We start from the raw sequence: 23,214 nt of genomic DNA on the forward strand, positions 1-23,214 counted from the left end.
ATCCTTTTTGGCCACGAAAAAAAAAACAGCACCTAAGGGTGAAGAGGATGGTCTAATATGACCCTTCTCCAACGCCTCCTTAATATAGGATCGCATAGCCTCGTGCTCGGGTACAGATAAATTGAAGAGCCGACCCTTGGGAAATTTACACCCAGGGCTCAGTTCAATTGCACAGTCATAACTCCTATGAGGAGGCAAAGACGCAGACTCATTCTCACTAAATACATCATAAAAATTCGCCAAATAGTCAGGAACATCATGCGACTGAGGAGAGGTGGAAAAAACCGGAGCCTCACTAAGGGCACACCGACAACCCCAACTCACCACAGACACAGATTTCCAATCCAAAACTGGATTATGAATTTGCAACCAGGGAAACCCCAGAACAATGGTATCATGCAAATTATGCAACACCAAAAATCTGCAATTTTCTTGATGGTCTGGGGCGACCCGCATTACCACCTGGGTCCAAAACTGAGGTTTATTTTTCACCAAAGGAGTAGCATCAATCCCCCTCAAAGGGATAGGCGTCCGCAGAGGTGTCATAGTAAATCCACAACGTTTAGCAAAATCCAAGTCCATTAGGTTCAGGGCTGCTCCCGAACCCACAAAAGCCTTGGCGGAAAATGTGGACAGGGAGCAGATCAGAGTAATTGCCAGAAGAAACTTAGGTTGAACACCACCCACAGAAAACGTGTGTGCAAAACGTTTCTCTCATTTAGGACAGACAGAAATAATATGCGAGGCATCTCCAAAAAAAAAAAAACAGCTTATTACGCCTTCTGAACTCCTGACGTTGCTCCCTGGACAAAACTCTATCACATTGCATAGGTTCAGACATTTGCTCAACAGGTGGCAACACCTCTCGTGCAGTCCTGCATTCACGTAAACGCCGATCAACCTGAATGGCTAATGACATAGAATCGTCAAGACCAGAGGGAACAGGAAATCCCACCATAGTATCTTTTACGGCTTCTGACAAACCCTTCCGAAAGAGAGCTGCCAAGGCATTATCATTCCAGGTAGTAAGGACCGCCCACTTTCGGAATTTTTGACAGTACAATTCTGCAGAATCTCGACCCTGGCTCAATGCCAACAGGGTCTTTTCAGCCTGATCAATAGCATTAGGTTCATCATACAACAACCCCAAGGCTTGAAAAAATGCGTTCACATTAGTCAGAATAGGATCATCTGGTTTCAAAGAAAACGCCCAATCCTGGGGATCGCCACGCAGCAAAGAGATGACAATTTTAACCTGCTGCGCGGAGCTCCCTGACGAGTTAGGCTTCAAGGCAAAAAATAATTTACAATTATTTTTGAAATTCAAAAATTTAGACCGATCCCCAAAAAACACATCAGGAGTAGGGATCTTTTGTTCAGCAGCATGTGAATGAGCAAGGTAGGCGGAAATTCCCCGCACTTCCGCAGCGAGCTGCTCCACATGATCAGACAATTGCTTTATCTCCATTGAAAGAAAAAAAAATTCCCCCTACGGCCTCAGAGATATAGAGGAAAAAATATACACACCTTTTTTTTTTTTTTACAATTCTTTCCTGCTATTGAGTACCCTAGGATCTGCGGTATGGCTGGTGATTCTGTTATGAATGAGTCACCGTAGGAGGCAAAAACGGAAATACTAGCTAAGTCCAGAAAACCAGAGAAGTTGGCAGCTATCGGATTGCAGACCCCTGAACCTATCAACAACAACTAGCAGTAGCCGTGGGGGGTTCCTATGGTGCCCTAGACCCCTCGATCACAGCCGAAGAACTACATAGCCTAAAGACAGAAAGGGAAATCTAAACTGCCCCCGAAGCAGACCCCAAAGCAATAGGCAGCCCCCAACATATAATGACGGTGAAGCAAGATGAAAAAACACTCACACAGATAGAAAGATAGGCTGAGCAAATGATGGGGCCCAAGCTAACTAGATAGGACAGGATAGAAAAGCTGCTGTCTGTAATCCGCCAAAACCCTATCAAAACAAGAGCCAACAGCTGATAGGGAAAAAAGCCATGAAGACGCTAGGCTTCAAAAAGACTATATCAGTACTCAGGTATTTTCTGAAGACATAGCAAAAAGGAATTCAGCTCACCCCAGCAGGGAATGGCAGAAATCAAGGAAAACAATGCAAAACAAAGCCAAAACACAAATGCAAAAAGTAGAGCAGAAAACTTAGCTTTTGAGGAGCAGGAATCAGACTTGTCTCCTAGAATCCCTCAGAGAGATCACCAGCAAGGCAGAAGGGCGTCGGCTGCCTTATATCCAGTCAGTGATTCCCGTCACCCAGTCATCACCATCCTGCCCAGGTGCTTGGTAATCAGCCTCACTACCTTCCTTCACCAGAAGAGGGAGTTCATCAGACCTCAATGATGAAGGGGAAAATGAACTCACAACACCGGACTATCCACTGTATCACAGCCCGGACTATCCACTGTATCACAGCCCAGACTATCCACTGTATCACAGCTCGGACTATCCATTATATCACAGCCTGGACTATCCACTGCATCACAGCCCAGACTATCCACTGTATCACAGCCCGGACTATCCACTGTACCACAGCCCGGAGTATCCAATGTATCACAGCCTAGACTATCCACTGTATCCCACCCCGGACTATCCACTGTATCACAACCCAAACTATCCACTGAATCACAGCCAGGACTATCCACTGTATCACATCCTGGACTATCCACTGTATCCCAGCCCAGACTATCCACTGTATCACAGCCCGGACTATCCACTGTATCACAGCCCGGACTATCCACTGTATCACAGACTGGGATATCCACTTTAACACAGCCCGGACTGTCCACTGTATCACAGCCTGGACTATCCACTGTATCACAGCCTGGTCTATCCACCATATCACAGCCCAGACTATCCACTGTGTCACAGCCTGGTCTATCCACCATATCACAGCCCGGACTATCCACCATATCACAGCCCGGAATATCCACTCTATCACAACCCGGACTATCCACTGTATCACAGCCCGGACTATCCACTGTATCACAGCCCGGACTATCCACTGTATCACAGCCCGGACTATCCACTATATGACAGACTAGACTATCCACTGTATCACAGCTCGGACTATCCACTGTATCACAGCCCGGACTATCCACTGTATCACAGCCCGGACTATCCACTGTATCACAGCCTGGACTATCCACTGTATCACAGCCTGGACTATCCTCTAGTGTAATGTGGGGCGAGTATCACACCCTGGTCATGAAAATCTGGATTGTAAAGACACCCACCTGCTGCACAGTTTGGCCCTTGGTGACATATTCATTTCCAACTTTGACGCGGGGATAGCAGAGAGCTTTCAGAAGATCTGCGGAGTTCAAGTTCATCAAGTAGGCAGCCTTGTCAGCGACTGGAAGCAAAAATGGAGAGTAGGTTTCATTAGGATAACATAAGTAGCTACTGTACTACCATCTATGGCCAGGAGTTGGCGCTAGAGATTCAGGATGTGTATTTTTTTATTTAGATATTTTACTCATTTATATAGCGCCATTAATTCCACAGCGCTTTACAAACATTATTGGCACTGTCCCCGATTGGGTTCACAATCTAGAATCCCTATCAGTATATTTTTGAAATGTGGGAGGAAACCGGAGTACCCGGAGGAAACCCATGCAAATTTCACACTATTTAGGTTTGGATTAGGTGGAACGAATATTTTTTTAATTATCCTCATCACATTTGATATTTTTACATTATTTTTTGATTATCATTATTTCCTACCCCTAACTTTGCCTAAACTGTATTTTCCTGGAGACCCCAGTCCTCACCTTCTGTGCCGTCGGGCTCAGCCTGCTCCTCTCGCTGCTTTTGCTTGAACTTCATGTTACCGTAGTGCAGGACAGCACCTGTCAGCTTGTAAATGGAGACCTTCTCATCAGCGGAGAATCCAAGGATATCGATGGCGCTCTGTGGATTAGGAAGTCACAGTCACCACTTCACCCTGGAAATGTCTGAAAAGCCAGAATTATATATGGTGTTTTGTTTTATTTCTTGTTTCTACCCTACTTACAGTACAAATCCTGCAATTTTCAACAGTTGTCTCATGAAGACAACCCCTGCCCATGTGCCTTATTAGCAGGGTTACCTGCTTAGTGCTGGGCACCTTCCATTCTAAGGGACTCAAGCTGCCCTTGTATTATGTGGACAGGCATGCATCCGAATGGCCAACATGTAATACTATATTTACCCTGCAGCGGGTACAGTACAAATAGTTGATTTTCCCAGGGTTGGAACTGAAGTGCCCTGGCAGTCACACTCTGAATAGGTTGTCTCATGAAGACAACCCCTGCCCATGTGCTTTATTAGCAGGGTTCCCTGCTTAGTGCTGGGCACCTTCCATTCTGAGGGACTCAAGCTGCCCTTGTATTTATGTGGACAGGCATGCATCCGAATGGCCAACATGTAATACTATATTTACCCTGCAGCGGGTACAGTACAAATAGTTGATTTTCTCAGGGTTGGAACTGAAGTGCCCTGGCAGTCACATTCTGAATAGGTTGTCTCATGAAGACAACCCCTGTCCATGTGCCTTATAGGCAGGGTTCCCTGCTTAGTGCCAGACACCTTCCATTTTGAGGGACTCAAGCTGCCCTTGTATTACGTGGACAGCTAAGCAGCCGAATGGCCAACATGTAATACTACATTTACCCTGCAGTGGGCACAGTACAAATAGTTGATTTTCCCAGGGTTGCCCTGGCAGTCACATTCTGAACAGGTTGTTTCTCAAGAGATAATCCCCTTTAATGGGAATCTGTCACTTATTATAATTATGTAATTTTGATTACCTGATGTAAATGCTGCTATTCTTGTGAATCCAGCGCTGTTTTTCTTTTGTTTCTGCGCCTCTCCATTCCTGAGATACAGACACCTTTTGCTTCTATATAAATCTAGTCTTTTTTGTGAAGTGGGCGTGGTCTTCCTCTCTTTCTTGAGGACCACACCCACTTTACTATCAAGATTAGATTTTCCTACAGGGAAGAAGTAGCCATATCTCAGGAACGGAGAGGCTGAGGAACGAAAGAAAAACATTTCCAGATTCTGGAGAAGAGTGGCATTTATACTGGGTAAAAAAATGACATATTTATGTCAAGTGTCAAGTCCCCTTTAATTATGATTCTCTATATTCCAGCTCAATTATCAACATAATCTACTGTCCACAGTCAAGATATTTAGACCCCGCCTTTGAGGCTCCCCAGGAAAAACCCAAAACTAGCCATTTTGGGCAGAGTTAGCATAATATTTCTCCTTTTATACATTGAACTTCAGCCAAAATCTGTTGGAAATATGTTCAGAATAAAAAAATGGAAGCCCTCTCCAAGGAAAAACACACAAAACACTCAGGAATGTCCCAAAATGTAGGCAAAAATTACAATAGCCTGCACCTTTTCATCAATGGATTGTCCTAAAAAATGTATGTTCCAGTGTGTGGAGCACTAATGGATTCTGCACTTACATCAGTGGCCATCAGCTCATCAGCGTCATCGATGCTGGCCACGGTAATTTCACCTTGGCTGACAAACGGGTAGTCGTAGGGGTTTGTTGTAATCAAAAGCATGTCTGGACGTAAACAAATCAGAATAATAACTATTATAAAATACACAAAAATGTTGGAGGATTTGAGGGAGTATTGGAACCCCTTGAGTTCCTCCTCACCGATCAGCTCAGGCTTCTTGTTGGACATGATCTGGTAGAAGATGTGGTAGCTTCTCTCGGCTTTCAGCTGAAAAGTCACTCGGGATTTCTCCAGCAGATCTGAAAACAACAAAACCAAGCAATGAAAAAAAAATCTGTAAAAAGAATGTAAATGAGATCCAGTAAGAATTAGGATGATTTCATTTTCCATAGTTTTTCACTAGATGGCAATTATACGTTTCGAGCGCTCCCTCAAGGGATCTGGGCCACATCCGAAATTTCTCTTTACCGGAAGCTCAACTTTATGGATCCATTTTCCCTTACAGTATGTCCATATTATACATGGATCTCTGCCGTTTACAATCGACCCTCGTGTGACACAAAGGGAAACCAAAACTCCCAATTTCGCACTTACAAGTTTCAATATCTGCAGATGCCAGTTTTCCAGTGGTGCCAAAATGGATTCTAATGAATTTACCCTAAAAAAAAAACAGAGAATAGAAAATAAAAAAACATTATTCATGACATCAGTGATTAGACTGTAAGAAAGGAGAATAAAAAAAACAATATTGACAAAATACCGGAAACACGAGAACGTACAAAGCGGGAAGAGTTGTCATTCCTGACGGTCTTGGCATTACCAAACGCCTCTAGCAATGGATTCGCCTGGATAATCTGATCCTCCAGAGTTCCCTGTGGTAGAGGAAGATAGACGTTAGATACAGTATCATGAAAAAGTCTTCATACCCTGTGAACTTTTCCACATTTTTTCCTGTTAACGCCCACAAACATAAAGGTATTTTATTGGGAATTTATGTGACACCAACAACAGTAACAAGTATTTGTGTCGTGTAAAGGAAGTGATACGAGGTTTTCTAAGTATCTCAAAAATATAAATCTGAGAATTGTGAGGTGTATTAGTATTCAGACCCCTGTAGTCTGATGCCTCTAAATAACATCCTGAGTGACCAATCTCAGTATAACTGTCGTTACAGGGAGCTATCTTCCCGGGGAGAGGTCAATCACTATGACCCACAGTGGAGGCAGGCATTCATCCAGGAGGATGGCACCTGTCATCTTGTTTTCTTCCATAGAGGGATGGTGGAAGCAGAACACCTGCCCCAAAGACTGCATGAACTTACGACAAGCACGAGGGTCCCGTTCCTGAGTAAGAATGGAGGCAGGAGATGCTATGCAGACTGTGGGGTTTGTGAGCTCTTGGGCTTTGCAGAGGCCTTTTGGAAAGCTGAGAGAGTGGAAGAGGGCCATGGAAGCTAGCCAGCCTGGAAGTCTCACTATGGAGTATTCGAGAGTACCCTCACCGGTGTACGGGTCAGTGTTTACCCAGGTTATGGCTGGACCGTTTGCCACTCTCCCCATGTCTGGGACTCCATTGATGGTAGAGCCCGTGCCACACCCTGAACAGGCGCAAGGGGAAGATGGCGCAGGAGAATGAGGGAGGTCATCTCCAAGTTCCCCAGGAAAAGAGGAAGGAGGAACCTCCTAAGATGAGTAAGATGTCTTTCCTTCCATGGAGCAAGGAGTCGGGTAGGCTATATTTTGAAAGCCCAAAGTTTCAGCGGATCTAGGACCCATATCCAGTACTCCCCCTGTTGATGGCCAAAGTTTCTTCCCCCCCCCACACCAGCTTGTTGAGCATTCCAATCCTAGATTCCCAGATTAAAGGAACACTGCATCCGCTCGTGGGTCCTACACCCTCAGTCTGAGCCATATCTAGTAAGAAACATTTTATGGGGGACTGTGTGCCTGTCTCGTGGACAGGAATGGGGTTTAAAAGGACTGTGCCTGTGGTGAAAAGGGGCTGCCCTTACAGGGATGGACTATGTTGTTGGCATAAGCATTATTAAGTAACTAGGAAGGTTGTGTCTTCATCTGATGGATGTTGCCTTAAGGATTGTGTCCCATCCTATGGACTGCTGGGGAACAATGGACTTTGACCCTCATAGACTGCATCATTACCATAAAAAAAATCAATGTTGGAGGGAGGGAAGATGGACGACCCAATGTTCCAGACGGGTTGAAGTTGTCCATGCTGACCAAAAAAGGAAAAGGACACCACTTCCCCTTCCGGAAGAGAGGCTGTCATTATTATAGTTATATTGTTGTGCATTGGTGTCTTTCAGGTTTTCCAGATGGTCGAGGACGACCATCGTTAAAAAGGGAGGAATGTAAGGGCATGGACTGTGACTGTCGCATTCCTTACCCTGCAGACACCAATTGCGTTATTGTTATGTTGTGTGAACTGTGTGCTATGTTTTTTTTGTAAATACTGTGATGTAATGTACAATGTGGATAGAGTTATGTGTTAGTTATATGTGTAGCTTAACCATAGGGATGGTTAGAGTTAAGTGTTGGGACAAGCCTACAGTGGGAGGGGCTAGTGTAAAGAGAAGTGACTGTTTACTGATAGTCAGGTAGGGCCTGGAGTGCACAGTGAGTGGATCGAAACGATCCAAGGTGAGCAGTGCAACACTCTGGGATGACCCTATGTGAAAGGAGGCCGAAAAAGAATCCTGAATACAGACATCCTGAATACAGAGAGACAAAGTGGCCATCCGGAGATGGGTCCTGAAAGAGGACACCTAGCCACGAGACGTTGAGCTTGTAATGCTGGAAGGTAACGGGCATAAACAGGACTGAGAAACAGAATATTTAAGAAGACGCGGAACAGCAGGACAAGTAAAGGATACTTGTTAATTTGGACAGTATGGTGAAACCTGGGTCGTGGTGAATTAGGGAGAAACTGTGGATATAGAGAAATCTGGAGTAAAACTACTTAGGAAGAAGACTGGGTGGAAAAAATGTTTTCAAGTCATAAAGGAAAAGTCCATAAGGCTTTGTACCCCTATTCTGTGCATATATCGCTTACCAAGTTATCGTATAGTTTATTTCTGACTGGTGCTCTCTCTTATTGAACTGTGAAACATCTGGTCCTGGCCAACCAGCAACATTGGTAACATGTGGCCTGCACGGGAATAATGCCCTCACAGCAAAAGTCAACACACCCAGCCAGGACCTCCTTCTTCATGTAACATGTCGGGGCTTAGGAGACAAGCATCTCGCCCACAGATAACACCCCACGCCACTTTACAAATCTGTGACAAGACGCGAAATTTACTGATCACAGACGTCTCCATCCAATCTCACTGAGCGGGAGCGAGTGTGCAAGAAGGGACAGAATGTCACCTCTAGGTTGGGTATGAAGACTTTCTGAAGGCACGATAGATAGATAGATAGATAGATAGATAGGCAGACAGTCAGATATGTATAGAAAGACCTTATTCTTGGAAGCATCATCTTTCTTCTTGTCAGGAACAGTCGCAATTGTTGCGAAGTACTGGATGACGCGTTTCGTGTTCACAGTTTTCCCGGCACCGGATTCTCCACTGGGTATCAAAAATACGGTAAAAACATAGAGTTCTTATGCAAGAAACTTAAAAATGTGTAATATTCACAAGTCTGGTATCTTTGGACATGACAAATTGGGAAGATCCTATAGTGATATTCAGTGTTATCTTAATTTCAGGGTCCCTATGACAACACTTCCTGCCCCTGTACTCCGGCAGCAGTGTTGGCATGAGGCGTGGCATTCATGTAACAATCTTCAATAGCTGTATGAAGGAATAACAGATACAGATACAGAAAAAAATACATACGTGATCAGGATGGACTGGTTCTCGCGATCTGTGGAGAAAGAAGAGATTAATCTTTAGTCCTGAAGTATCTTAGTGCCGGTGTCATAGGCCGGACTCACTGCCTGGGGGTCCTCGGATCTGAGCATCCTGGGGTCCAACCTCTATCGGGGTGAGATTGACCCTATAACTGAGAATCGTCCTCCAAAGACCGGATGAACCATCAGATCCAGAAGCTTGATATGACCATCTATGGTTCTTCAAATGTCTTAGCCAGCCCTTCCTACATTTGTCCCATCATCTGAGAGAAACTCACCGGTCAGCATGAACTGATAGGCGTTATCAGAGATGGAGAAGATGTGTGGTGGGGCCTCCTGACGCTTCTTGCCTCGGTATCCAGCCACCACCTCGGGGTTGTACACAGGCAGCCACTTGTAGGGGTTCACGGTGACACAGAACAGTCCCGAATATGTCTGTGGTCGAGCAGGAAAGGATATATATTAATGGTGATCCAAAAAGAACCAGGACATGGCCAGGGATTCATTTAGGGTCTGAGGTTCCCTGTTGAGCACTTGGAAATTCACTGCCTCCAGTGTAAGTATGAGACCCGGAGAACATCCTGGCCATACTACATCGTTACCTTGTTACATTATTACATTGTTAAAGGATGAGAATATTGATGAGGCTGACTGATCACTTGTCCCATCCTGACCTGAAGGAGCAGAGCACTTACGTAGATCATCCAGGCCGCGTAACGCTCTTTGAGGTTATACAGGACGGCCGGCTCATTCAGGTGGGTCATCATCGCCATGTCTTCTATCTTATCGTACTTTGGGGGGTTCATGGGGAAAATTTGGTCATCCTTCACTGTTACAGTCTGAGGGCAAACATACATAATATCAGTGCAGCCCAAGAATCAATGTCCTTATCCCGGCCCCCGAATGTCAGTGTCATTATCTGGCACCCCAAGTATCAGTGCCATTATCCTGTACCCCCAATGTCAGTGTCATTACTGTGTACCCATAGTGTCAGTGTCATTATCCTGTACCCAGAGTGTCAGTGTCATTACTGTGTACCCATAATGTCAGTGTCATTATCCTGTACCCCGAGTGTCAGTGTCATTACTGTGTACCCATAATGTCAGTGTCATTATCCTGTACCCCGAGTGTCAGTGTCATTACTGTGTACCCATAATGTCAGTGTCATTCTCCTGTACCCCGAGTGTCAGTGTCATTAACCTACACCCCAAATATCAGTGTCATTATCATGCACCCCAAGTATCAGTGCCATTATCCTGTACCCCCAGTGTCAGTGTCATTATCCTGTACCCCCAGTGTCAGTGTCATTATCCTGTACCCCGAGTGTCAGTGTCATTACCCTGTACCCCCAGTGTCAGTGTCATTATCCTGTACCCTGAGTGTCAGGGTCATTACCCTGTACCCCCAGTGTCGGTGTCATTATCCTGAACCCCCAGTGTCAGTGTCATTATCCTGTACCCCCAGTGTCGGTGTCATTATCCTGAACCCCCAGTGTCAGTGTCATTATCCTGTACCCCCAGTGTCAGTGACATTACCGTGTACTCCAAGTGTCGGTGTCATTACCGTGTACTCCAAGTGTCGGTGTCATTACCCTGTACCCTCAGTGTCAGTGAAATTACCCTGTACCCCGAGTATCAGTGTCATTACCCTGTACTCCAAGTGTCGGTGTCATTACCCTGTACTCCAAGTGTCGGTGTCATTATCCTGTACCCTCAGTGTCAGTGAAATTACCCTGTACCCCAAGTGTCAGTGCCATTACCCTGTACCCCCAGTGTCAGTGCCATTACCCTGTACCCCATTCCCTGCTGTACCTTACATGCCTCCGGACACTTTCTGCTCTCACCTGTCCGGCTTCGGTTTTCACCGTGGCTTTGCCCCCTTCCTTGCTCGTCAGCGTGCCCTTCACATACGATTCCTTTACATCCACCACGAACATTGACGTTTTTGCATCGAATGGTTTGTTCTGGGCCTCGATTCGCTCCTTCTCAGATTTCCTCAGAAACTGAGCTGCCTGCCCAAACACCGCCATTTCCGCGTCCGAACTCATGGCTGCGGTTCACCAGTCGCCGATCGGTGGAGACGCGGATAATACAATACCTAAAGGAAGAATCGGAAGATGAGTGATCGCATCACATCATGGCCTACAGTCCCTGCCGGCATGGGATCGACATCAAGCCGATCACAGCCACAGCAGCACAGAGTATTTCAGAAGCCAACATCTGTGTTTTTTTAAATTCATGATTCTGTTGCATTATCGGAACACATCTAGCAAAATTAACAAAAGTGTCAGATCTGTGACACGTAGGACAGCAGCGGGGCTGACGGACGTTATTGACCATGTGGGGTTCAGCTGACTCCGGTTACTGAAGTCGGACATTTGTTTTACTAATTCTATTCTGCCACTCACAGTGTCCTAGGGATGCATTGAATGACAGCTCTGCCGTCCTATGGGGTTGAGAGCTGGGGGAGTGGTCCGAATTGTGATTGACAGCTCTGCCATCTTATGGGACCGAGGGCTGAGGGAGCGGTCCGAATTGTGATTGACAGCTCTGCCATCTTATGGGACCGAGGGCTGAGGGAGCGGTCTGAATTGTGATTGACAGCTCAGCCGACCTATCTGACTGGGTCTGTGGGATCTCCTCCAGGTGTCATCCATTCTGGGATATTTAGAACTCTGACAATTTTCAGACATTGCCAGTTGTAGCTGTATTCCAGGGGTGTGTCTACTCCGTGCTCTGAGTTCTATCCTGGTCTTCGTTGCCGACCTTGGATTTACCTTTTTAACCATTTGTTTGAGTTACCCCTGTGTACTGATCCCCTACCTTACTTATGCTCTGACCTCAAACTGTGACCTGACTACGCTTTTGTCTCTTCCTTTTGCCTATTCCTAGCCCGCTTGGTACTAACCCCGGACCTTTTGACTATTCTGCCTTACGGTAAGTCTGTGAGTAGTGACTAGCGTCACATTATGATGTCGGCAGTAGCTATGATGGATGTACCTTCAGTTAGACTTTGCCGAACCAGTAGTTGCTCTCCTTGATAAAGTTTCAAGGGAGAAAGATCCGTTCTCGATAGTCAAGGAGAGCTGTAGGTTATTTTTTATCCCAGTCTTCAAGGGATGTCTTCCATGAGGTGGGAACAATCATGCCCCCATTGCCAGCATGCCTTCAGACCTGGGCATTCTCTTTGCCCCCCAAACCCCAGAACAGTCTTTGGTGAACGCCTTTTTTGACACGTTAGTGTTAATCTATTATGAACCTGTCAGAATGCAGGTCGTGGAGGCAAAGATTATGACTGACAGAGAGGGGCTGTACTGCTGAGGATTACTTTACTGCGTTGCGGCAATGGTCCATGGAAGTGCTGTGGGATGATGCATCCCTCAGGTGCCAGTTCCACAGAGGCCTCTCAGTTACTCTCAAGGATGCTCTGGCTCTTCATGCTCCACCATGTTTCTTGGAAGAGGACATGACCCAGGGTATTCGTTTGGCTCGCCGAATTCGGGAGAGGCATGATGAGTGACAGGGGAGTTAGATCATTCCCCCAAACTTGTCCACATGCTGGAGGTGAAACCAATGGAAGTTGGAGCTACCAGCTTTTGGGTCATTGAGAGGAGACGGTGCAATCACGAACTTGGCTTTTATTGTGGTTGTGCCAAAAATTTTCTTTGGGACTGCACAATACGCTCTCAAACAAGCAATTTGACGAGCAACAACTAGCTCTGCTGCTTCCACTCCTCAGCAACCTTTACAATCAGTTTATGGGGGCTAAGTGGTTTTCTAACCTTGATCTTAGAGGGGCTTATAATTTCATACGTATCTGCAAGGGTCATGAATGGAAAACCGAGTTCTTAACATCTGAAGGTCTATTCGAGAATGTGGCCATGCCTTTTAGATGAACCAATGCTCCAGCAGTATTTCAAAACATTATGAATAATAATTTTTAGGATACAAAATCCTGCAATGACCCTCAGGAAAGCGATGTCCTTGCTAGGCTTTCTCACCTTCTGTATCCCAGTGGTGAATTGGGCCCAGATTGACACAAGAGAATTACAGTGGATCATTCTAGAAAACAAGATTGCCTTATAAGGACATCTAGAAGGCAACTTAACACTTCCCCAAGGGGTAATCTACTTTCTTCTTTGGTGGTTGAGGATAGAGTCAGTCCTAGAGAGAATGCCTTGGATAGCCAACATCACGAGAGTAGTTACCACAGATGCCAGTCTCAAGAGGTGGGGGGCTCATCTGGTCAACCATCTAATCCAAAGGCCATGGTCAGAACAAGAGAAGATGGGCTCCTCAAACATGTGGAAGACGTCTTTTTGAGCAAATGGGACTTTAGCCTTGCGTATGCTTTTCCTCCGATATGTCTAATGCCGTCTTTTCTAAGGAAGATCAGGAAGAGGGTGCGAGAGTGTTTCTCATAGGCTCATTCTGGCCCAAGAGACCTTGGTTCTTCTGGCTGAAGAAGATGTCGATCACAGACCCCTGGATTTTTCAGGAAATCCCGTACCTTCTCTCTCATGGATACTTATACCATCCTCAAGTGTCTGGGCTGTATTTAACAGCCTAGAACTGGAGAGGTCAATACTAGAGGGTAAAGGGTTCTCTTCTAATTTGGTGTCCACCTTACTCAGTAGTAGAAAGTCAATCACCATGAAAATATATGGTAGAACCTGGAAGAAATTACTATTGTCTACAGGAGCTACAGTAGGGGAAAAAGTGCCTCTCAAAACTATCATTGAATGCCTTCCAAAGCGGCTAGAACGAGACCTTTCGGTTAGTACATGTTTCGGCCCTAAGGGGACAGTACAACTGCAACCTCGCATGCAACGAGTGGGTGTCTAAATTCATTAAAGCGTAAACTAGATCAAAAACTCCTCCATAAAAAGCTGGAAGGAAACAAAAGTGCAATAGGGTCTTATCTGGGTATTAAGAGATAAATTCTGTTTAGATTTACTCACCAGATAGAGCCCAGACACAGGCTCATAGAAATGTTAGCTGCTGCAGATCCAACCAGTCTCCTCGTGACCAGCCAAAGTAAAATAAATGGGATTAAAAAAATGTCAAGCGGCGTGGATAAAGTCCTCCTTTTTATCCCATTTTTTTTAAAAACTCCTCTATGGGATATGAATTTAGTGTTAACTGCATTAACAGAATCACCCTTTGAGCCTCTAAGTTCAGGGTCTATAAAAATAGTCACTCTAAAAACTACTACTGATAGCTTTCAGATTACCCCGTAGGGTGAGTGACATACAGGCTCTATCAGCAGATCCTCTCTTTACCCTGGTGCTGGACGATAGGGTAAGGTTGTGTTCACACGTAGCGTTTTTTTCGTGCTTTTTTTTGCGGATTTGCCAATAAATCCGCTATAAAAACGCTTAAAATAAGCTTCCCATTCATGTCTATGCATTTTGCACTTTTTGTGCATATTGATGCGTTTTTACCGCGAAAAAACTGCTTTGCGGTAAAAAACACAGCATTCTCATTAATTTCGCAGATTTTTCCGCATTTCTGGCTATTTCTATGTGTCTGGAACCGCACGGAAAAAAAACTCATAAAAACCGCGGCTTATTCTCTGCCAATGGAGTAGCATCAATACCCCGCAAAGGAATAGGCGTCCGCAGAGGCGTCATGGAAAAACCACAACATTTAGCAAAGTCCAAATCCATCAGATTCAGAGCTGGTCCTGAATCCACAAAAGCCTTAGTGGAAAATGTGGATAAGGAGCAGATCAGAGTAATTGCCAGAAGAAACTTAGGTTGTATACTGCCCACAGCAAATGTGTGTGCAAAACGTTTAGGGCAGACAGAAATAGTATGAGAGGCATCTCCACAGAAAAAACACAACTTATTACGCCTTGTAAACTCCCGACGTTGCACCCTAGACAAAACTCAATCACATTGCATAGGTTCAGACGTTTGTTCAAAAGGTGGCAGCGCCTCCCGTGTAGTTCTACGTTCACGTAAATGCCGATCAACTTGAATGGCTAATGACATGGAGCCATCCAGACCAGAGGGAACAGGAAATCCCACCATAACATCTTTTACGGTCTCTGATAAACCTTTCCGAAAGAGAGCTGCCAATGCACTATCATTCCATGTAGTAAGGACCACCCACTTTCGGAAACAGTATAACTCTGCAAAATCCTGACCCTGGTTTAATGCCAATAGGGCTTTCTCAGCTTGATCAACAGCATTAGGTTCATCAAACAACAACCCCAAGGCTTGAAAAAATGCATCCACATTAGTCAGAATAGGATTTTCAGGTGTCAGAGAAAAAGTCCAATCCTGGGGATCGCCGCGCAGCAAGGAGATGACAATTTTAACCTTCTGCACAGAGCTCCCCGATGAGTTAGGCTTCAAGGCAAGAAATAATTTACAATTATTCTTAAAATTCAAAAATTTAGACCGATCCCCAAAAAACACATCAGGAGTAGGGATCCTTGGTTCAGCAGCATGTGAATGAGCGAGATAGGCGGAAATTCCCCGCACTTCAGCAGCGAGCTGCTCAACATGATCAGACAATTGCTTAATCTCCATTTAAAAAAAAAATCCTCCTACGGCCCCAGAGAAAAAGAGGAAAAAATATACACATAAAAAAAAAAATTCTGACACTTTTTTTTTTTACAATTCTTTCCTGCTTTTGAGTACCCTAGAATCTGCGGTATGGCTGATGATTCTGTTATGAATGGGTCACCGAGGAGAAAAAAAACAAAACAAGCTAAGTCACAGAAAACCAGAGAGGTTGGTAACTAGCAGATTGCAGACCCCTGATCTTACCACACAACTAGCAGCAGCCGTGGAGCGTGCCTACGATGGTCCTGGACACCTCGTCACGGCCGGAGGACTACATAAGCCTAAAGCAAGAAAAGGGAAAACTAACTGCCCCAGAGCAGACCCCAAAGCAATAGATAGCCCCCACACATGTATTGACGGTGAAAGAAGATGAAGGCACAAACACAGGCAGGAAAATAGGCTGAGCAAATGATGGGACCCAAACTAACTAGACAGGAAAGGAAAGGCAAGTCACTGTCTGCAACCTGCAAAACACCCTACAAAAATAATGTCCAACACTTCTGATAGCAAAATTAACCCTGAAGTCACTAGACTTCTCCCACTATATCAGCAGTCTGGAATATTCTGAGACAGAGCAAAAAGAGACCGAACTAGTAAGGGACAAAAAGCCAATTGGCAAAATACTGATAAATAAGAGTAGAAATTCAGCTCAGCCCCCAGTCGGGGCTGGCAGACTACACAAAAAACTGAATAGACCAACAAAATCAAGTGTGAACATTAGCAGAAAAACTTAGCTTTAGATGACTGGAACAGAGCTGAAAACCAAGAGCTGACAAGCCAGAAGGAATCACCAGCAACTGAATAGGGCGTCGGCTGTCTTAAATCCAATGTGAGACTCCTGAGGTCCAATTGTCATCCTCATTCTCAGGTGGCAGATCTCCACCGATTAAACCAGCCGCACCACCTCCCGAACCAGAGAATGAACTCACAACACCTCCGCCTGTCATTTCAGTTCTGGAGCCCCTGGAGAGTGGTCGCATCAGCTGATGCGGCTGTTCTCCACAGGAGATCATCGTGGGGCCCTCAATATTAATTGGACTCTGACAGAGAGGTAAATATAGGTTGGTTTATTATTTTATATTTATTACAGGAGATCGATGGCTTCAGGGACCTAGGTGTGTGCGGTGAGTACGTACTCTATGTTATGTGTTGTATGTTATATGTTCTGTATGTTACATGTATGTTCTGTATGTTGTATGTTCTGTATGTTATATGTTGTATGTTATATGTATGTTCTGTATGTTATATGTTCCGTATGTTATATGTATGTTCTGTGTGCTAAATGTTGTATGTTATATGTATGTTTTGTATGTTATATGTTGTATGTTCTGTTTCTTATATGTTGTATGTTCAGTATGTTATATGTATGTTCTGTATGTTATATGTATATTATATGTATGTTCTGTATGTTATATGTATATTATATGTATGTTCTGTATGTTATATGTTCTGTATCTTATATGTTGTATGTTCTGTGTGTTATATGTATGCTCTGTATGTTATATGTTCTGTATGTTAGATGTATGTTCTGTGTGTTATATGTTGTATGTTCTGTATGTTATATGTATATTTTGTATGTTATAGGTTTGTATGTTCTTTATGTTGTATGTTCTGTATCTTATATGTATGTTCTGTATGTTATATGTATGTTCTGTGTTATATGTTGTATGTTCTGTATGTTATATGTATGGTTTGTATGTTATATGTTGTTGTTTTTTTTTTTACATTCAACACATTAGCCGGATGATGGGACTACTACTGTCCCATCATTGGCTAATGTGTCAATCACTGTCAGGGTAGCAGGCATCGCCCCGCCCCGCCCCCCCTCGCCGTACAGACCGAAGCCCCATAGCCCCCCCACAGCCCCGCACGGACCTCCGACAGCCCCGCACGGACCTCCAACAGCCCCGCACAGACCTCCGACAGCCCCGCACAGACCTCCGACAGCCCCGCACGGACCTCCGACAGCCCCGCACAGACCTCCGACAGCCCAGCACGGACCTCCGACAGCCCCGCACAGACCTCCGACAGCCCGATGACCATCGCACAGGCCCCGCCAGACCCCCGCCAGCCTGAAGAGCCCCGCAGACCCTCACACACACACATAGCCCGCACGCACATACACGCCCAGTCACCGCCCACACACCATACACGCACACACTCACCGCCCACACTCCGCCCCCACTCTTCCCCCCTCCCGATCTGCAGCGTTTCATCATCCACAGCAAAGCAGCAGATCTTTTTGAGAACTGCAGTTTTGCTGCAGATCAATGCAAGTCAATGGGTGCAGAAACACTGCAGAACCACCCAAAGAATTGACATGCTGCGGAAATGAGCCCGCAGCTAATCCGCGCTGATTTTTCCGTAGCATGTGCACAGCGGTTTTCAAATCCCATTGACTTTAAAGCTACTGTACAAAGCAGCAGAATCTGCTGTGGACCCCAGGGCCAAAAACGCTGCGGATCTGCGGGAGAATCCGCAACGTGTGCACATAGCCTAATTTTGAAACAAGCTTTTCTACCTAAGGTTGTGTCTAAATTTCATAGATCACAATAGATAGTTTTACCATCCTTTTGTCCTGACCCTAAAAATCGTAAAGAAGAACGATTTCATACCTTAGATGTTAGGAGATGCTGTTTGCAGTATTTAGCATCTACAGAGTCTTGGAGGAAGGACAGGGCTCTAATCACCTCCCTTCAGTGCCCTAGAAAGGGCTCAATGGTTTTGAAACGTATCCTATTGAGGTGGATAAGAGAGACCATCAAGATAGCCTATGTGGGGGCAGATAGAGTGGTTCCAGAAGATCTGAAAGCCCACTCTACGAAAGTGATGGCAACGTCCTGGGCAGAAAGATCAGAGTTATCCATCGAACAGATCTGTAAGGCGGCAACATAGTCTTCTCCTTCTTCCTTTTATAATCACTATAGGCTGGATCTATCTTTCTCCTTTTATCTCACGTTTGGGAGAAGGGTCCTTCAGGCTGTGGTTCCTCCCTAATATATTTAATAATTCTCTGTAATTCTCTTGTTGATGCTGTCATGGTTGACAGAAAAACATGTATATTACTTACCGGTAATGCATTTTTTCAGAACCCATGACAACAACCTTATATTCCCTCCTGTTACTAAGATTTGCACCTTCTGGTTGGTTGGTTGGTAGGTTTTTATGCTATTCACTTATTGGTGGAAGTTCAGAAATGATTTATATGTGTGGGCACTAAGTATTGGAGGTCCTCTCATGGTCTGCAAACCAACTGATTCGTAGAGAGCCACGGTCCTTTTAATCCTGAAGGTTTCCTATCCTTGAAGCGTGGATCTCCTCTCTCGTTGGTGCTGTCATGGGTTCCGAAAAAGCAAATTACCAGTAAGTAGTATACATGTTTTGTAATTATGGTTTTCATCCCTGTTTTGATAAATTCTCTAGTATGAGTTCTGGGTGTCCTGGAGTAGAGGTTGCCATTCAGAAACTTTGGGTGGATCAGTGTCGCCAGAAACGGAAGAAATCTGGAGGGAGGTTCAAAAGAATATATAATGGCTCATCGCTGACAGAAATGGAAGATGTCTTCAGGGAGTTTCAGAAGAATATTGGGGTGGCTCTGTGTCAACAGAAATGGATGATGTCTGGAAGGAGGTTCTGAAAAATAATGGGTTGCTCAGTGTTGCCAGAAATGAAAGCTGTCTGGAGGGAGGTTCAAAAGAATATTGGGTGGCTCAGTGTTGACAGAAATAGATGTCTGGAGGGAGGTTCAGAAGAATTTTGGGTGGCTTAGTGTCGATAGAAATGGAAGATGTATGGAGGGGGGTTCAGAAGAACATTGGAGTGGCTCAGTGTCGCCAGAAATGGAAGATGTCTGGAGAGAGGTTTAGAGGAATATTGGGCTGCTCAGTGTCGACAGAAATGGAAGACTGAAAGGAAAAGTTTGGTGGATCTCATATTCAAAGTTGGTGATAATGTTTTTTGATGACAACCAAACCTTAAGTTGAAAGTGCCTTCAGGGAAGTTGGTTCCTGAGTTTAATGGCCCATATGAGATTTTGGAAGAAGTTAGTCCAATGGCCTCCGTCTTTTCGCATCCCAAATGTGTTTCATAGATCATTGGTAAAGGCGTTTGTCCCCTCGGTTTTGTCTCCCACATTCCGCCTCCTCTGGTTTCTTTCAATGTCAGTTTAGAGTATGAGTTACAAAAGGTTGTTGATTCTCGGATAGTCTATAATATGCTCCAGTATCTCATCCATCGGAAGGGATACAGACTGGAGGAGAGATCCTGGGTACCAGTTTGAGCCATGAAGAGCGATCATCTTATCATAGCCTACCATCATAGGTTTCCTGGGAAGACTGGTCCAGTGGCCACCTTAGAAGAGTGGGTACTGTCACGATTCCACCATGTTTGGTGTCCTAGGGACACTGTGAATGACAGCTCTGCCACTCTATAGGATCGAGGGCTTGCTGAGCTGTCTGGATTGTGAGTGATAGCTCTGCTGCCCAATTTAAGCTCAGCCATCCTATCTGGCTAGGTCTGTGGGATCTCTTTCTGGTGTCATCCATTCTGGATGATTACATGGCTATTTAGCACTCTGATAGCTGTCAAATCTTTGCCAATTGTAGCTCTGCTCATGTGTTCTGTGTGTTTGCCTTGTGCTCTGAGTTGTATCCTGTTGCTGACCTTGGATTTACATTTAACCATCTGTTTGACTTACTCCTTTGTATTGAACCTGTCATGATCCAGGCTGGATCTGACAGTTTAAATGCACAAATTGAACTTTTTTTCCTTTGGCTTGGTGCCAAAGTGGGTTGATTGCCCCCGGTGGCCATTAGAATTATTACATGTGGTGTCGTTCATTCTAAGTTGCCCCGGTGGTGGTGAGTGGTATCGCACTTTAGTTCTTTGGTTAAGTGCACGTGATTAGGTAACAGGTGTGAATGCTCTATAAATGAGTGACATGTGTATCATTCACTGTTGGTGATATTGATTGTGTGTTTGTCATTTGGGAAGCAAGCCTGGGTGAGGAAGGAGCTGAACATGAGTCCTGTGCAGCCCAGCCAGAGGGGACGAGTGGCAGCTATGTGGTCTGCAAGAAGGGCTGGCATGGTGTGGTGGAGTCACAGTTTATGGTGTCGGCAGGAAGTGCTTGCATGGCTTGGTGGAGTGACGACTATGGAGAGAGTTGCACTCAGCATGCGGGACTTGGCTTGCTGAGAGCTGGACTCAAGCATGCTTGACTTTTTGGGCAGGAGCTGTACTCATCTTTGGGACTCTGTTACTGGACTTCTGCAATTGGTGGTGGACTCTGCTCCAAGGCTGCACTATGGTGAAGGATCCAGTTATGGTGATGGATCCGGGTGGAGGAGAAGATGCACACAGGTGGTGGGCTCTGTTGCTAGGAGCGTATGCAACAGAGCAAAGCTAAGTGGTGTTTCCCCTGTATTGTCATTTTCCCTCATGTGTGTTTAGTGCAGTGGTTTGATTAGTTTCTGCACCGACCAATTCCCTAGTGAGGGGTTAGGTTCAGGGCGAGCTAGGGTTTTTAGGTTCCTGTGCGTCGCCCGCTGTGGAACCGGCATAGGGAACGTTAGGAGTGCAGGGACACTGGCTCAGGGGAGTACAGGAGGTCTCCACTTCCCTATTCCCTATTGCAGGGCCCACCATTGTTAATGTTACCCAGGTTCCCCCTTTATTATTTAAATTCGCCTTACTGGAGGCGGGGTTTCCAGACTACTGTATGTATAACGTGTAATACCTAAATTCGCCAGTTGGAGGCGCTGTATCCTGGGTCACTGGTATCTTATGGGTTCGCCTTGCGGTATTCGCGTCCAGACACGTGACCGTGACAGAACCACTACCTTCCTGATTCTCTGACCTCGGACTGTTTCCTGACTACACTTTTGCCTTTTCCCTTTGTCTATTACGAACCCTCTTGGTATTGACTTCAGACCTCCTGACTCTGAAGAGTCCATGCTCGTGGTTTCTAGTCCCAGGGAGTTAGCATCCAGTTCAGGATGTGCAGTGCTTAGGGGTCTCAGACTCTTCCCATCACTGTTCCACAGGGGAGAAAAAAACCCAGGATCGGTCTATGGAGATGTGATCACTTATGTCACGGACATTAGATTGATCTGTTCTACTCTCCGTCCACAGCATCATCCTAATATTATCAGGCTGCTCCCATCTACAATGTCGCCCCAAAATATGGCAAAAAAGAGGCTGGGGGTCATATTCCAGAGCAATAAAGAGGCATGGGTGATGTAAGGGGTCAGATAGGAGCCCACTACAGTCACCTTTAAATAGAAAATCCCTTGAAGAATCTTGCCCTAATGTCAGTCCTGGAATACAGATAATTATCTGCGGAATCTGAGCTTAGACTCACACATTGTGTCCACCACACGTCCTTTAGTTGGACGTTCCTCTGGTTACTAATATACAAGTCTGGAGATAAGGGGCAGTGCTGCCAGGAATACTGAGGAGTCGTGGAGACTCCATGGATTTTTCACCAACAGTGAACAGTAACCATAGAAAGAGCGACTGTGAGAGCGCAAAACACTGAAAAATCAAAACAGGAAAACCAGAATGTGCATCAGTGTCAGAACTCTATATATAATACTACAACTATCAGAGAAAAGCAAACCGACATCTCTTCTGTCTTACCTGGGAAAGTGACGGCCGAAAAGAGCAGAGAGTCCTGAAACATAAGGAAAAGATACAGTGTATCCAGTGTATAATGATGTAGTAGATACAGTGTATAATGATATAGTAGATACAGTGTATCGAGAGCCTCTGTCTGTGTAGTAAATGCAGTGTATCCAGAGCTTCATTGTATAGTAGATACATTGTATCCAGAGTCTCTATCTGTGTACTAGATACAGTGTGTCCAGAACCTCTCTCTCTGTGTAGTAGATATGGTGTATCCAGAGCCTCTCTCTGTGTAGATACAATGTATCCATAGCCTCTATCTGTGTAGTAGATACAGTGTATCCAGAGCCTCTGTCTGTGTAGTAGATATGGTGTATCCAGAGCCTCTCTCTGTGTAGTAGATATGGTGTATCCAGAGCCTCTATCTGTGTAGTAGATACAGTGTATCCAGTGTATAATGATGTAGTAGATACAGTGTATAATGATATAGTAGATACAGTGTATCGAGAGCCTCTGTCTGTGTAGTAAATGCAGTGTATCCAGAGCTTCATTGTATAGTAGATACATTGTATCCAGAGTCTCTATCTGTGTACTAGATACAGTGTGTCCAGAACCTCTCTCTCTGTGTAGTAGATATGGTGTATCCAGAGCCTCTCTCTGT

General features: G+C 45.1%; 1 protein-coding gene across 1 annotated transcript in view; it reads right to left on the reverse strand.

The window, feature by feature from the left end:
- LOC141094121 (uncharacterized) overlaps positions 1 to 22,605 on the reverse strand; it is an 82,839-nt gene extending 60,234 nt beyond the window's left edge. Inside the window, exons 1-12 of the mRNA XM_073579859.1 lie at positions 22,569 to 22,605; positions 11,199 to 11,452; positions 10,051 to 10,194; positions 9,634 to 9,790; positions 9,342 to 9,369; positions 8,963 to 9,071; positions 6,265 to 6,357; positions 6,080 to 6,143; positions 5,686 to 5,784; positions 5,486 to 5,589; positions 3,801 to 3,939; positions 3,264 to 3,382 (exon numbers count right to left, since the gene is read on the reverse strand). Of these exons, the coding sequence (XP_073435960.1) occupies positions 3,264 to 3,382; positions 3,801 to 3,939; positions 5,486 to 5,589; positions 5,686 to 5,784; positions 6,080 to 6,143; positions 6,265 to 6,357; positions 8,963 to 9,071; positions 9,342 to 9,369; positions 9,634 to 9,790; positions 10,051 to 10,194; positions 11,199 to 11,402 (1,260 nt within the window). The 5' untranslated portion in view covers positions 11,403 to 11,452; positions 22,569 to 22,605. The remainder of the gene's footprint in view (positions 1 to 3,263; positions 3,383 to 3,800; positions 3,940 to 5,485; positions 5,590 to 5,685; positions 5,785 to 6,079; positions 6,144 to 6,264; positions 6,358 to 8,962; positions 9,072 to 9,341; positions 9,370 to 9,633; positions 9,791 to 10,050; positions 10,195 to 11,198; positions 11,453 to 22,568) is intronic.
- Positions 22,606 to 23,214: the final 609 nt, after the last annotated feature.

The sequence above is a fragment of the Dendrobates tinctorius genome, unplaced genomic scaffold, assembly GCF_039654945.1.
Source record: "Dendrobates tinctorius isolate UK_male_01 unplaced genomic scaffold, ASM3965494v1 ptg000063l, whole genome shotgun sequence".
NCBI lineage: Eukaryota > Metazoa > Chordata > Amphibia > Anura > Dendrobatidae > Dendrobates > Dendrobates tinctorius.